The sequence below is a fragment of the Schistocerca nitens genome, chromosome 10 (genome assembly GCF_023898315.1).
Source record: "Schistocerca nitens isolate TAMUIC-IGC-003100 chromosome 10, iqSchNite1.1, whole genome shotgun sequence".
NCBI classification, from domain to species: domain Eukaryota; kingdom Metazoa; phylum Arthropoda; class Insecta; order Orthoptera; family Acrididae; genus Schistocerca; species Schistocerca nitens.
In genome coordinates, this window is record NC_064623.1 from 231,808,904 (window position 1) to 231,822,031 (window position 13,128).

General features: G+C 44.6%; 1 protein-coding gene across 1 annotated transcript in view; it reads left to right on the forward strand.

Moving 5' to 3' along the window:
• Positions 1–13,128, forward strand: part of LOC126210180 (acid phosphatase type 7-like) — a 168,699-nt gene that overhangs the window by 137,378 nt on the left and 18,193 nt on the right. The window contains exon 9 of the mRNA XM_049939342.1: positions 2,145–2,282. Coding sequence (XP_049795299.1) covers positions 2,145–2,282 — 138 coding nt within the window. The remainder of the gene's footprint in view (positions 1–2,144; positions 2,283–13,128) is intronic.

Below are 13,128 nucleotides of genomic sequence, written 5' to 3' on the forward strand. Positions count from 1 at the left end.
CTCTTCAGTAACTAATTTCGTACACATTTGTCAAGGTTTTGATGTAATGATATCGTCCACTCGGCAAGGAACAAAGTAATTACATGCTTTAATTAGAAAGAATTGATTGTTATTGAATATTTTTCTGATTGTCAGTGAGCACCCATTCTGTTTCACAAGAATTATGTTTAGCTTGAAATACTGTTTATCGTAATACAGGAAAGAGCATCACGCTTACAATGGTCTTGACATTCCAACATGATTTTCTTTAATCACAGTTAATATGGATTCACAGTACAGGGCATTTCAAAATGGGTATACAGGATTTAAGGCTTTGTAGCATTTATTACATTCAACCTACACTTATAAATAATACAGTAAATGGAGGGCAACTCGGTTTTGTTTGTATTCGTGTGCACAAAGTGAAGAATACGGAACGACAGAGTGTGACCGGAGAATGTATAGAACGAGTGAGAGTCTTTAACACCTAGTGCAAAGAAATCATTTTGGAAGGCTAGTCACGAATTAGCTCTTCCAGTTACATCTAGTGTGTCATTGTTCTCAGTAAATTTAGAACTGAGCAGAGTTTTCAAGAGTTCTGAGAGAAGTATTCGTGAACTAGATGGATCTCTTAGGTTTGACATCAGGCCTCTTCTCTCATCACATGGCTGCCACTAGGCGGCTCCGGGGTAAACTGCTAGAGGGTACTTTAAAAAAATTTGCAAGTGTGTGTCTCATATCTCCCTTTTGTTTAAAAAATTGGAGGTGGCCGTGTACAGTCTCTCATATAAATGCAAGATCATTGTACCGTCTGCTGGCTTTCATCTCAGGATTTTCGACCAGTGTAGATTTGCTAATTTTTCTGATGTTTCGGCAACACGGGTGACTAGAATTATCGAAGGTTCGGCCTCCATTGCCAGTCTCCAGGGTCGCATTCTGAAAGCGTTGAGCAGTACGTGCCTTCAGTTCAGCTCAGTTCGTATTTGGAGCACTGAACACATCTTTCAGAAAACCCCACAACCGGAAGTCACACGGATTAAAACCAGACAATATGGACGGCCAGGCCGTAGGGAAATGATGGCCGATAATTCTAACATTTACGAAATGCCTCTGCAGCACCTGCTTCACAGCGTAACGTGCGGAGGAGTGCCATTTCGCGTAAAAATGACGGTACCGACATATCCGTGCCGTCGGAGGTTTGATGCACGAAAGACACTTGTAGTGCTAACCGGTGATAGGACATGCAGGACTCTTTTCCTCGAAAAAATAGAGCCCTACAATAAATAGTGCTGTCGACCCACTCCATGCGGTCACTGTCGCAGAACGAGGTGGCACCTGTCGAAGCGCGTCCAGATTTGTTTGTCGCCCGTATTCTGCAATTCTGAATATTGGTGTGTGCCAGGAGATGAATATTGACGTGTGGTGGGAGGTGGAAATGGGCTTCATCTGTACACGGAATGTTCGACAGCCATTCGCTGTCCACTACCGTCCGAACGAGAAATTCCAGAGCGGACATTCGATTCACGAGCAGCTGAGCAGGAAGTAACTTCCGGACACGGGCGATTATGTACCGATATCAATTCAGAACGTTTTGTCGGATTTTCTGCACTGTGCTCGCAGATGTGTCTGACGTCCGTGCAATTCCCCACACACTGTGTGTCCGCAGAGCACCGCTCGACCTTCCCCATAATGCCGTGGCCACTTCCCCGACAGGTGTCGGATCGGTCGCTTTCCTCCCTCTGTCGTGCACTTCAAAAGGACCTCTCTTCTCAGATATTTTAATCATTTTCTCCAGACCTTTCGGCAGACATCGGACCGGTGCCCTTTTTTTTTTTACTCTCGAGTAGTTGGAACTGCTACAGGTCTACTGGTGCGCAGTCACTGTTCTTGTAAAAGAGCACCAGCAGCATGCTATCCTTCAAGTTGGGCCTCTGAGATGCAAACTGAGGAGCAGCCACCTGCCACGTTTTGGTGCTTACAGTGCCAGCTGTTGGTCTGCAGGCTTAACATTGTTGTTGCATTCTATTTCTTTTGTCCATACTGGAAACTTTTTTTATGTTGCTATTTCCCAGGAAATTATTTTTATTCATCGTATGAACTAAAATGTTACAATGTTTTAATATCCCTCGGGTTTCTATCACACGTCGAACAAATATCTGTTGCAGGGCTGCAGGGAAGGGAAAAGCCCCTTCGTGCTGCCAGCTCCCGAATGGTCCGCATTCCGCAGCACAGATTTTGGATATACTCGGCTGCTGTTCCAAAATGTTTCACACTTGCTTGTTGAACAAGTATCAGTTGACAAGGTAAGATATGTGTATACGTTCACACTATGTGAGAAAGCAGAGCAACTGTTTAAAAAGCTATTAAGCAGTTTTGTGTCGCTGTGACTAGGCTGTCTCTCGTCGACGAGAGAAAGTAATTTTTTGTAAACTCATTTAGTAATTGCAAGGAAACTTGTTAAGTCATTACTCTTAGGTGACAGAAGGTGTCTGATAGTGATACGCACGTACACAGACGGCGCTCGGGCAATTCCTGCGAATAGGTTGCAGAGATGATTGCGGTCGGAGCTAGACTCGTGGAATGTTCCGTTTTGGAAGATGTTAGGAAATTTGATATTCTGACATCCACAGTGCCGAGAGCAGGCTGCGAATACCAAATTTTGAGTGTTACCTCTCGCCGTGGACGACACAGTGGCTGACAGCTTTCACTTAATAACGGATAGTGGCAGCATTAGTTAGTTTGCTAACGTACGAGTGACACTGTGTGAAATAACTGCAGAAATCGGTGTGGGATGTACACGGAATGTATCTGTTAACACAGTATGGCAAAATTGGGCACTGATGGGCTATGGCAGCAGACATCCAGCACGAGTGCCCCCGCTAACGGCACGTGGTTTGCAGTGCCTTTCCCCGGCCCTCGACGATATCGGTCGCACCCTCGACAGCTGGAAAACTGTGGCCCGGTCGGACGAGTCCCGACTCTGGTCGGTACGAGCCGATTGTAGGGTTCGAGTGTGGCGCACACGCCACAGAGCCGCAGACCCGAGTTGTCGACGGTGCACCGTGCGAGCTCGTGGTGGCTCAATAACGTTGTTGGCCGCATTTGCACGGAATGTAACTGATTGCCGACAGTTCGGAACTGTTCGTGGACTTCACGTTCCCGAACGAGGACGGAATTTTTATCGACAACAGTGTGCCGTGTCGTCTGGCCCCTGCCATTCGCGGCCAGTTTAAAGAACGTTCGGCCACCCGGATCGCTCCACGTGAACCCCGTGGAACATTTACAGGACATATTGGAGTGGTCAGTTTGTGCACATCATGCAGTGGCAACACTTTGGCACTTGCGGATGGGTATAGAGGCAGCACAGCTCAGTATTTGTACAGGGCACTCCCGGCAACATGTCGAGTGGCTGCACTGCTCCGGGCAAGCAAATGTTCGATATGGTAGTAGGAGGTGTTTTGTGACTTCCGTCACCACAGTGTATATTGTTACTACATAACAGCTTCATACAAACTGTCAAAGGATTGTTAGTTGGTGGCTGTCTTACTTGATAAATGACTTCTAAATATTAATAGACATTTTTATTTTAAAAGCTTATTTTTGTCCAGACACAAAATGAGTAGAAGGAAGTTCATGGGACTTCAGCTTCAGCATTTGTGTTTAGTTGTAGGCCTATTTTGTTCATGATTTTTGTGGCAGCTTTGTGATTTGCAGTGTGCAAGTTGTTGATAGTGGTCTTCAGTCCTGAGACTGGTTTGGTGCAGCTCTCCATGCTACCCTATCCTGTGCAAGCTTTATCTCCCAGTACTTACTGCAGCCTACATCCTTCTGAATATGCTTAGTGTATTCATCTCTTGGTCACCCTCTACGATTTTTACCCTCCACGCTGCCCTCCAATACTAAATTGGTGATCCCTTGATGCCTCAGAACATGTCCTACAAACCGATCCCTTCTTCTAGTCAAGTTGTGCCACAAACTCCTCTTCTCCCTAATTCTATTCAATACCTCCTCATTAGTTATGCGATCTGCCCATCTAATCTTCAGCATTCTTCTGTAGCACCACATTTTGAAAGCTCCTATTTTCTTCTTGTCCAAACTATTTATCGTCCATGTTTCACTTCCATACAGGGCTACACTCCATACAAATACTTTCAGAAACGGCTTCCTGACACTTAAATCTATACTCGATGTTAACAAATTCCTCTCCTTCAGAAACGCTTTCCTTCCCATTCCCAGTCTACATTTTATATCGACCATCATCAGTTATATTGCTCCCCAAATAGCAAAACTCCTTTACTACTTTAAGTGTCTCACTTCCTAATCTAATTCCCTCAGCATCACCCGACTTAATTTGCCTACATTCCATTATCCTCGTTTTCCTTTTGTTGATGTTCATCTTATATCCTCCTTTCCAGACACTGTCCATTCCGTTCAACTCCTCTTCCAAGTCATTTGCTATCTCTGACAGAATTACAATGTCATCGGCAGACCTCAAAGTTTTTATTTCTTCTCTATGGATTTTAATACCTACTCCGAATTTTTCTTTTGTTTCCTTTACTGCTTGCTCAATATACAGCTTGAATAACATCGGGGAGAGGCTACAACCCTGTCTCACTCCTTTCCCAACCACTGCTTCCCTTTCATGCCCCTCGACTCGTATAATCGCCATCTGGTTTCTGTACAAATTGTAAATAGGCTTTCGCTCCCTGTATTTTACCCCTACTACCTTAAGAATTTGAAAGAGATTGGTCCAGTCAACATTGTCAAAAGCTTTCTCTAAGTTCACAAATACTAGAAACGTAAGTTTGCCTTTCCTTAATCTTTCTTCCAAGATAAGTCGTAAGGTCAGTATTGCCTCACGTGTTCCAACATTTCTACGGAATCCAAACTGATCTTCCCCGAGGTCGGCTTCTACCAGTTTTTCCATTCGTCTGTAAAGAATTCGCGTTAGTATTTTGCAGCTGTGACTTATTAACCTGATAGTTCAGTAATTTTCACATCTGTCAACACCTGCTTTCTTCGGGATTGGAATTATTGTATTATTCTTGAAGTCTGAGGGTATTTCGCCTGTCTCATACATCTTGCTCACCAGATGGTAGAGTTTTATCAGGACTCGCTCTTCCAAGGTCCTCAGTAGTTCTAATGGAATGTTGTCTACTCCCGGGGCCTTGTTTCGACTCAGGTCTTTCAGTGCTTTGTCAAACACTTCATGCAGTATCAAATCTCCCATTTCATCTTCATCTACATCCTCTTCCATTTCCATAATATTGCCCTCAAGAACATCGCGCTTGTATAGACCCTCTATATACTCCTTCCACCTTTCTGCTTTCCCTTCTTTGCTTAGAACTGTTTTTCCATCTGAGCTCTTGATATTCATACAAGTGGTTCTCTTTTCTCCAAAGTTCTCTTTAATTTTCCTGTAGGCGGTATCTATCTTACCCCTAGTGAGATAAGCCTCTACATCCTTACATTTGTCCTCTAGCCATCTCTGCTTAGCCATTTTGCACTTCCTGTCGATCTACATCTACAGACACACTCCACAATCCACCATACCGTGCGTGGCGGAGGGTACCTCTTACCACTACTAGCATCTTCTCTCCCTGTTCCACTCCCAAACAGAAGGGAAAAATGACTGCCTATATGCCTCTGTACGAGCCATAATCTCTCTTACCTTATCTATGTGGTCTTTCCGCGAAATGTAAGTTGGCGGCAGTAAAATTGTGCTGCAGTCAGCCTCAAATGCTGGTTCTCTAAATTTCCTCAGTAGCGATTCACGAAAAGAATGCCTCCTTTCCTCTAGAGACTTCCACCCGAGTTCCTGAAGCATTTCCGTAACACTTGCGTGATGATCAAACCTACCAGTAACAAATCTAGCAGCCCGCATCTGAATTGCTTCTATGCCCTCCCTCAATCCTACCTGATAGGGATCCCAAACGCTCGAGCCGTACTCAAGAATAGGTCGTATTAGTGTTTTATAAGCGGTCTCCTTTACAGATGAACCACATCTTCCCAAAATTCTACCAATGAACCAGAGATGACTATCCGCCTTCCCCACAACTGCCATTAAATGCTTGTCCCACTTCATATCGCTCTGCAATGTTACGCCCAAATATTTAATCGACGTGACTGTGTCAAGCGCTACACTACTAGTGGAGTATTCAAACATTACAGGATTGTTTTTCCTATTCATCTGCATTAATTTACATTTATCAGCTGCGATTCTGTACACAAATCCCAAATCCTGTCCAAGTCATCTTGTATCCTCCTACAGTCCCTCAACGATGACACCTTCCCGTGCAGCACAGCATCATCAGCAAACAGCTGCACATTGCTATCCACCCTATCCAAAAGATCATTTATGTAGATAGAAAACAGCAGCAGATCATTTTTGAGATGTTTGTATTCCTTTTTGCCTGCTTCGTTTACTCCATTTTTATATTTTCTCCTTTCATCAATTAAATTCAATATTTCTTCTGTTACCCAAGGATTTCTAGTAGCCCTCATCTTTTTACCTACTTGATCCTCTGCCTCCTTCACTACTTCATCCGTCAGAGCTACCCATTCTTCTTCTACTGGTTTCTTTCCCCCATTCCTGTCAATTGTTCCCTTATGCTCTCCCTGAAACTCTGTACAACCTCTGGTTTAGTCAGTTTATCCAGGTCCAATCTCCTTAAATTCCCACCTTTTTGCAGTTTCTTCAGTTTCAATCTACAGTTCATAACCAATAGATTGTGGTCAGAGTCCACATCTGCCCCTGGAAATGTCTTTCAATTTAAAGCCTGGTTCCTAAATCTCTGTCTTACCATTATGTAATCTATCTGGAACCTGTCAGTATCTCTAGGCTTCTTCCATGTATACAACCTTCTTTTAAGATTCTTGAACCAAGTGTTAGCTATGATTAAGTTATGCTCTGTGCAAAATTCTACCAGGCAGCTTCCTCTTTTCATTTCTTCCTCCTAATCCATATTCGCCTACTACGTTTCCTTCTCTTCCTTTTCCTACTATCGAATTTCAGTCACCAGTGACTATTAAATTTTCATCTCCCTTCACTATCTCCTCATACATTTCATCATCATCTGCAGAGCTAGTTGGCATATAAACTACTGTAGTAGGCGTGGGCTTCGTGTCTATCTTGGCCACAATAATGCGTTCACTATGCTGGTTGTAGTAGCTTACCCGCACTCCTATTTTTTAATTCATTATTAAACCTAGACACACTGAAAGAAATTGCTAGGTATTATCAAACAATGGAAAATCCAGGATGGAATGTAACAATACGAGAGAAGGAAAGTTGCTACTCACCATATAGCAGAGATGCTGGGTCGTGATAGGCACAATAAAAAGGTTCACACACTCGTAGCTTTCAGCCATTAAGCCTTTGATACGAAAGGCACAATGCCCACTTAAGTACAAGAGTAGTGACTCTTGTAATAGCAGTAGGCACACGCAAACGTAACTTGCACACTCACCTGCAGTCTCAGAGAGCTGAAACTACACTGCGAGCAGCAGCACCTGTGCGTGATGGGAATGGCGACTGGGTGGGGTTAAGGAGGGCTGGGGCAGGGAGGGGAAGGGACAGTATGGTGGGATTGGCGGACAGTAGAGTGTTGCAGTTTAGACGGAGGGCAGGAGAGAGAGTGCAGAGGGGGGAGAGTGTAAGTAGTGGAAAGGAGAGAAATTAAATGACTGGGTGTGGCGGTGTAATGACGGCTGTGTAGAGCTGGAATAGGAACAGGAAGGGGACTGAATGGGTGAGGACAGTGACTAACGAAGGTTGAGGCCAGGAGGGTTACGGGAATGTAGGATGTATTGCAGGGAAAGTTACCACCTGCGCAATTCAGAAAAGCTGGTGTTGGTGGGAAGGATCCATATGGCACAGGCTGTGAAGCAGTCATTGAGATGAGGGGTATCATGTTTGGCAGTGTGTTCAGCAACAGGGTGGTCTACTTGTTTCTCGGCCACAGTTTGTCGGTGGCCGTCCATGTGGACAGGCAGCTTGTTGTTGGTTGTCATGCCCACATAGAATGCAGCACAGTGATTGCAGCTTAGCTTGTAGATCACATGACTGGTTTCACAGGTAGCCCTGCGTTTGATGGGATAGGTGGTGTTAGTGACCGGACTGGAGTAGGTGGTGGTAGGAGGATGTAGGGGACAGGTCTTGCATCTAGGTCTATTACAGGGGTATGAGCAGGGGTTGTGTAAGGGTGGACAAGTATATTGTGTAGGTTTGGTGGACAGCGGAATACCACGGTAGGAGGGGTGGGAAGGATGGTGGATAGGACATTTCTCATTTCAGGGCATGACGAGAGATAATCGAAACCCTGGCGGAGAATGTAATTCAGTTGCTCCAGTCCCGGATGGTACTAAAGGGAATGCTCCTCTGTGGCCGGTCTCTGGGGGAGGTGGTGGGAGACTGGAAAGATAAAGCACGGGAGATTTGTTTTTGTACAAGGATGGGAGGATAATTACAGTCAGTGAAGGCTTCAGTGAGACCCTCGGTATATTTCGAGGAGGACTGCTTTTCACTGCGGATGCGACGACCACGAGTGGCTAGGCTGCACGGAAGGGATTTCTTGGTATGGAAAGGGTGGCAGCTCTCGAAGTGGAGCATTGCTGGTGGTTAGTAGGTTTGACATGGATAGAGGTACTGATGTAGCCATCTCTGAGGTGAAGGTCAACACCTATAAAGGTGGCTTGTTGGGTTGAGTAGGACCAGGTGAAGCAAATGGGGAGAAGTTGTTGAGGTTCTGGAGGAATGTGAAAAGGTGTCCTCACCTTCAATCCAGATAGCAAAGATATCATCAATGAATCTGAACTGGGTGAGGGGTAGAGGATTCTGGGTATTTAGGAGGGATTCCTCTTCCACACTCTCCCGGTACCACACGATCTTATCTCTAACTACAGACCCCTCAGCCCCCCCCCCCCCCCCCCCACACACACACACACACACACTTTCTCCGTTCACCCCTGTTCGCACCCACTAAATCCACCTCATCCAGTCACATCTGCCGTCCCCCTTCTTTACACTTATCCACCCTCAAACCTGCTACCCACAGTAATATTCATATATTTATTCATGATTAGTTATTCTCTACTTTGACCTTTGTGACTCCACGCCAATTTTAGTGAGTTTTCGCCTTCCACTATCGTCGCCTTCCTCAGATTGCATCTCTTTTCTTCCCCCTGTACATCCGTTTCATCATTTTCATAATTTTCACTCGTATTTGGGTGTATTTTTGCATAATTTTTCGGACGTAATTCTACTTTCTTACGTAATTTTTTGCATTTTTGCATCATCGTCGATCCTTGCTATTTCCCTCTGCATCAATACAGAAAAGTTTCCTTATTCCTGGCCAGATCCCAGTCCCACATACTGTTGCTGCCTTGTTGCTTGGCTCGTGAAATCCCCACTAATGGCCTTAACATCAAATTACCCATCTCTGGTTGCCACCCCTCCTTCCACAATGACCTCCACCTGTTCATATTCTGCCAATCCTTAGCCCTCGCCAACATAGTCCTGCAAAACCATAACCAAGCCCAATCCTCCCTGCAGTATCTTTTCTCCATCCGCAAAATTCTCCTGCTATGTAATCCCAAATTCCTCGAACCCATAACACACATTGAAACTCTTTCCCTGCAGGAACTTGAGCAGCATGCACAACGCCACCTCAAAAAGCTCTCCATCCCGCCTCAGAGTACCACTGTCCACCACTTTTACACCAACCTCCAAACCTCCCCCACGTCCCCTCATAGCTGACAAACCCTGTCTCGCAGACCTACTACACTTACGGCACCTTCCAAAAACTCCCTCCCACCACCACTCAGAACCCAAAACCTAATCAGATCCGCAACACAGTCATTAACCATTCCTCCAGAAGCCTTAGTCCCACAAAAATATCGATCCTTTCCAAAGGCCTCACTTTTTGCCCCACTCCCAAATTCAACCATACTGGACTAGTTACAGACCTTCTCTCTTTCTCCCGGTCCCTACAGTGGAAACACATTTTCGCTGCCAACCCGACCAATCAGCCTCAACCAAAGACCAATATTGAACCTTGCCTCCAAACCACCCCCTGTTATCTTCCAGAATTTCTTAACCTTGAACCTTGCCTCAACATCATTAAAGAACTGCAGTCGACCATCTAAAAACTGATCCCGACCTTATAATCCTACCTGCTGACAAAGGCTCCACCACCACTGTTTTGAATCACAAGGATTATGTGGCAGAAGACTGTCAGTTGTCAAATACTACCAGCTACGAACCATACCACAGTGATCCCATTACAGTAATCCAGCAAGATCTCCCGTCACTACTCAAATCCTTAGGCCTGTCCCAGAACCTCTCCCCAGAGTCCATCTCTCTACTTACCCCTACCACTGCCCGCACCCCCACCTTCTATATGGTTCCTAAAGTCCATAAACCCAACCACCCAGGATGCCCCATTGTGGCCGGTTACTGTGCCCCCACTGAGAGAATCTCTGCTTTCATAGACCAACACCTTCAACATATTACCCGGAACCTATCCTCCTATATCAAAGATAACAACCATTTCCTCGACCGACTCTCCACAGTTCCTTTCCCTTTACACACGTTGCCCAGCCCGTCACTATTGAGACCCTCGGTATATTTCGAGGAGGACTTTTTTCACTGCAGATGCGACGACCACGAGTGGCTAGGCTGCACAGAAGGGATTTCTTGGTATGGAAAGGGTGGCAGCTCTCGAAGTGGAGCATTGCTGGTGGTTAGTTGGTTTGACACCTGTACACTAACATTCCTAATGCCCGTGGCCTTACTGCTATCGAACACTACCTTTCCAGATGCCCTATGGATTCCAAACCAACAAACTCCTTCCTAGTCTCCATGACCAACTATATCCTCACCCACAATTACTTCTCCTTAGAAGGCATTACCTACAACCAAATCCGAGGTATGGCTATGGGCACCCGCATGCCACCATCCTATGCTAACCTATTCATGGGCCATCTAGAGGAAACCTTCCTAAAAACCCAGAATCCTAAACCCCTCAGGTGGTTCAGATTCATTGATGACTTCTTTGCTATCTGGATCGAAGGTGAGGACACCTTTTCACATTCCTCCAGAACCTCAACAACTTCTCCTCCATTTGCTGGCAGTATTTAAGCTTTCAAGAGTGATTTTTCTGCCGAAAAGTAGCAGCATTTTCCCACCAGTGAACTGAATGCGTTGCCAAATTGAGGGGTTTCTGGACATTACTTGTCTTTTCCCACCCAATTCGACGATTACTAAATCTGCAGACTATTAATTTCGACCTTCTGTGGACATTCACAGCTATGTGACCCGTACTTGGCAACGCTACAAATTGAACTGACAAGGGACGTAATGTAGAATTAGAACCAAACGTACAGAAATTCTATTTTTACATTAGGAAGAGGATTTCAGCCCAGTCAAAAAGTGTTACAGATTTTGTTTTTCAGTCACTATAGCACTATTGGCTATGGTGGTAGATAGCCGTGAGTGTAAACAAACTAGAATTTTGACTGACAGACAGGAGAGGAGAGGTGCAGGGAAACGAGCCCTGTCTCCCTTTAGCAGCGCAGCAGCAGCCTACAGCAGGGCTGACACATTGCCGATCTCTTCTGGTGTTGTAAGTGTGGTAATCAAAATCCGTGGTAGAAAACAATGAGCAATGCAAAACAAAAGGCATTCAGGGACACCTACCGTGCAGTTGCTTTTTGAGGTTAGCAGAGTATTGTTAACAACATAGTCCGGTCCCGACATCTGGCACCGTTCGCTCTGACCACAGTTTAAAACATCTGCCACATAATACGCCGTGTTAAAAGTTTCTTCATTATACCATCTATTGAGATTTGGCTAACAAATAAACTTATAGCATTTTTTTGTTTTAAAATGCTAGGTCCCACGGCTCAGTACTACTATGTTGTATTACGTGGAGTGTATCGTAAATAGACCACTCGACCATCCACAGTTGTCCAGATCATTGTGTGCATTGATACGTCATTGCGTTCATACACTATTTATTTTGCATACAGGTTCTTACATGCATTATCTTTCCAAATTGGGCTTCGCCAGATGATGTTCAATCCCAGTAACTGAAAATTGGTTAAATTTTCAATATTCATATGCAGAAAATAGAGCTGTTTCAGACTGTCACTGATAGTAGAGTTAATATGGATACAGTTCGCTACTAAATAGCTTCTGTTAAGTAATTTGCATGCATTCGTCACAAAATGCGAATTTTCCAGCCCCTACATATTATTGTTGCTCTGTGTGTGTATTGCCTTCATGATACAAATGGTGCACACAACTCAATGAAATTACCATCGTGATGACACGAGTAGTATATCAGGAAGTTGACACCTTGACCCATTCCTGTTCTCAAGCTGCATAAGTGAGTCACCAAGACATTGGAGGTATCTTCAAAAATGTGATGTTTGCTGGTGGTACAAATTTGCTCATAAATATCTGTACATGGCAGTACCAGGTATAGACAGGACATAATCAAACATGCTTATAGCAGGTTCACAGCTAACAACATTATATGTGGACTGTCCAATATGATAGTTTCCTATTTTATAAAAAAAATTGTGCACAGTTTATCTTCTTGAAATAGTTTTATTGACATTATAAAACTCTTCTGTTACTTTCCTACACAGTCACTATCTTTTTTTCAAGCATTCTTAGGGAAGTGACAAGGTTTTTCAAACCGTTGTTGAACTAGGTCGGGTACTATGCTCATAAGCAGCTGTTCACTGTCGATGTGTCGTCATCATCAGTGTTAAAGTACTTATTTTCAAAGTAACCTTTCAGCTGGGGAAACATGTGAAAATCACTTGGGCAAAGTCTGGTGGATTCGGAAGAGCGGGAACACTTCCTAGATGAATCTTCCAAACTCGGCCTGGGTCATTTGAGCAGTATGAGGCTGAGCATTGCTACAAGGGAAGAGAACTTTGCAAGACAAAAGTTCAGGATGTTTTCTTTTGATGGCGCTCTGATTCCTCAAGATACTGCAGTACCCCTCTGCTTTCATATTGGTGTAGCGAGGCAGGTAGTGAATGAGCAAAATCCTCTGACAGTCCCCAAAGACAATTTCCATAACTTCCTGTGCCGAATGTGTGATGTTTGCCCATTTTGGAGCAGTTCTCCACCCC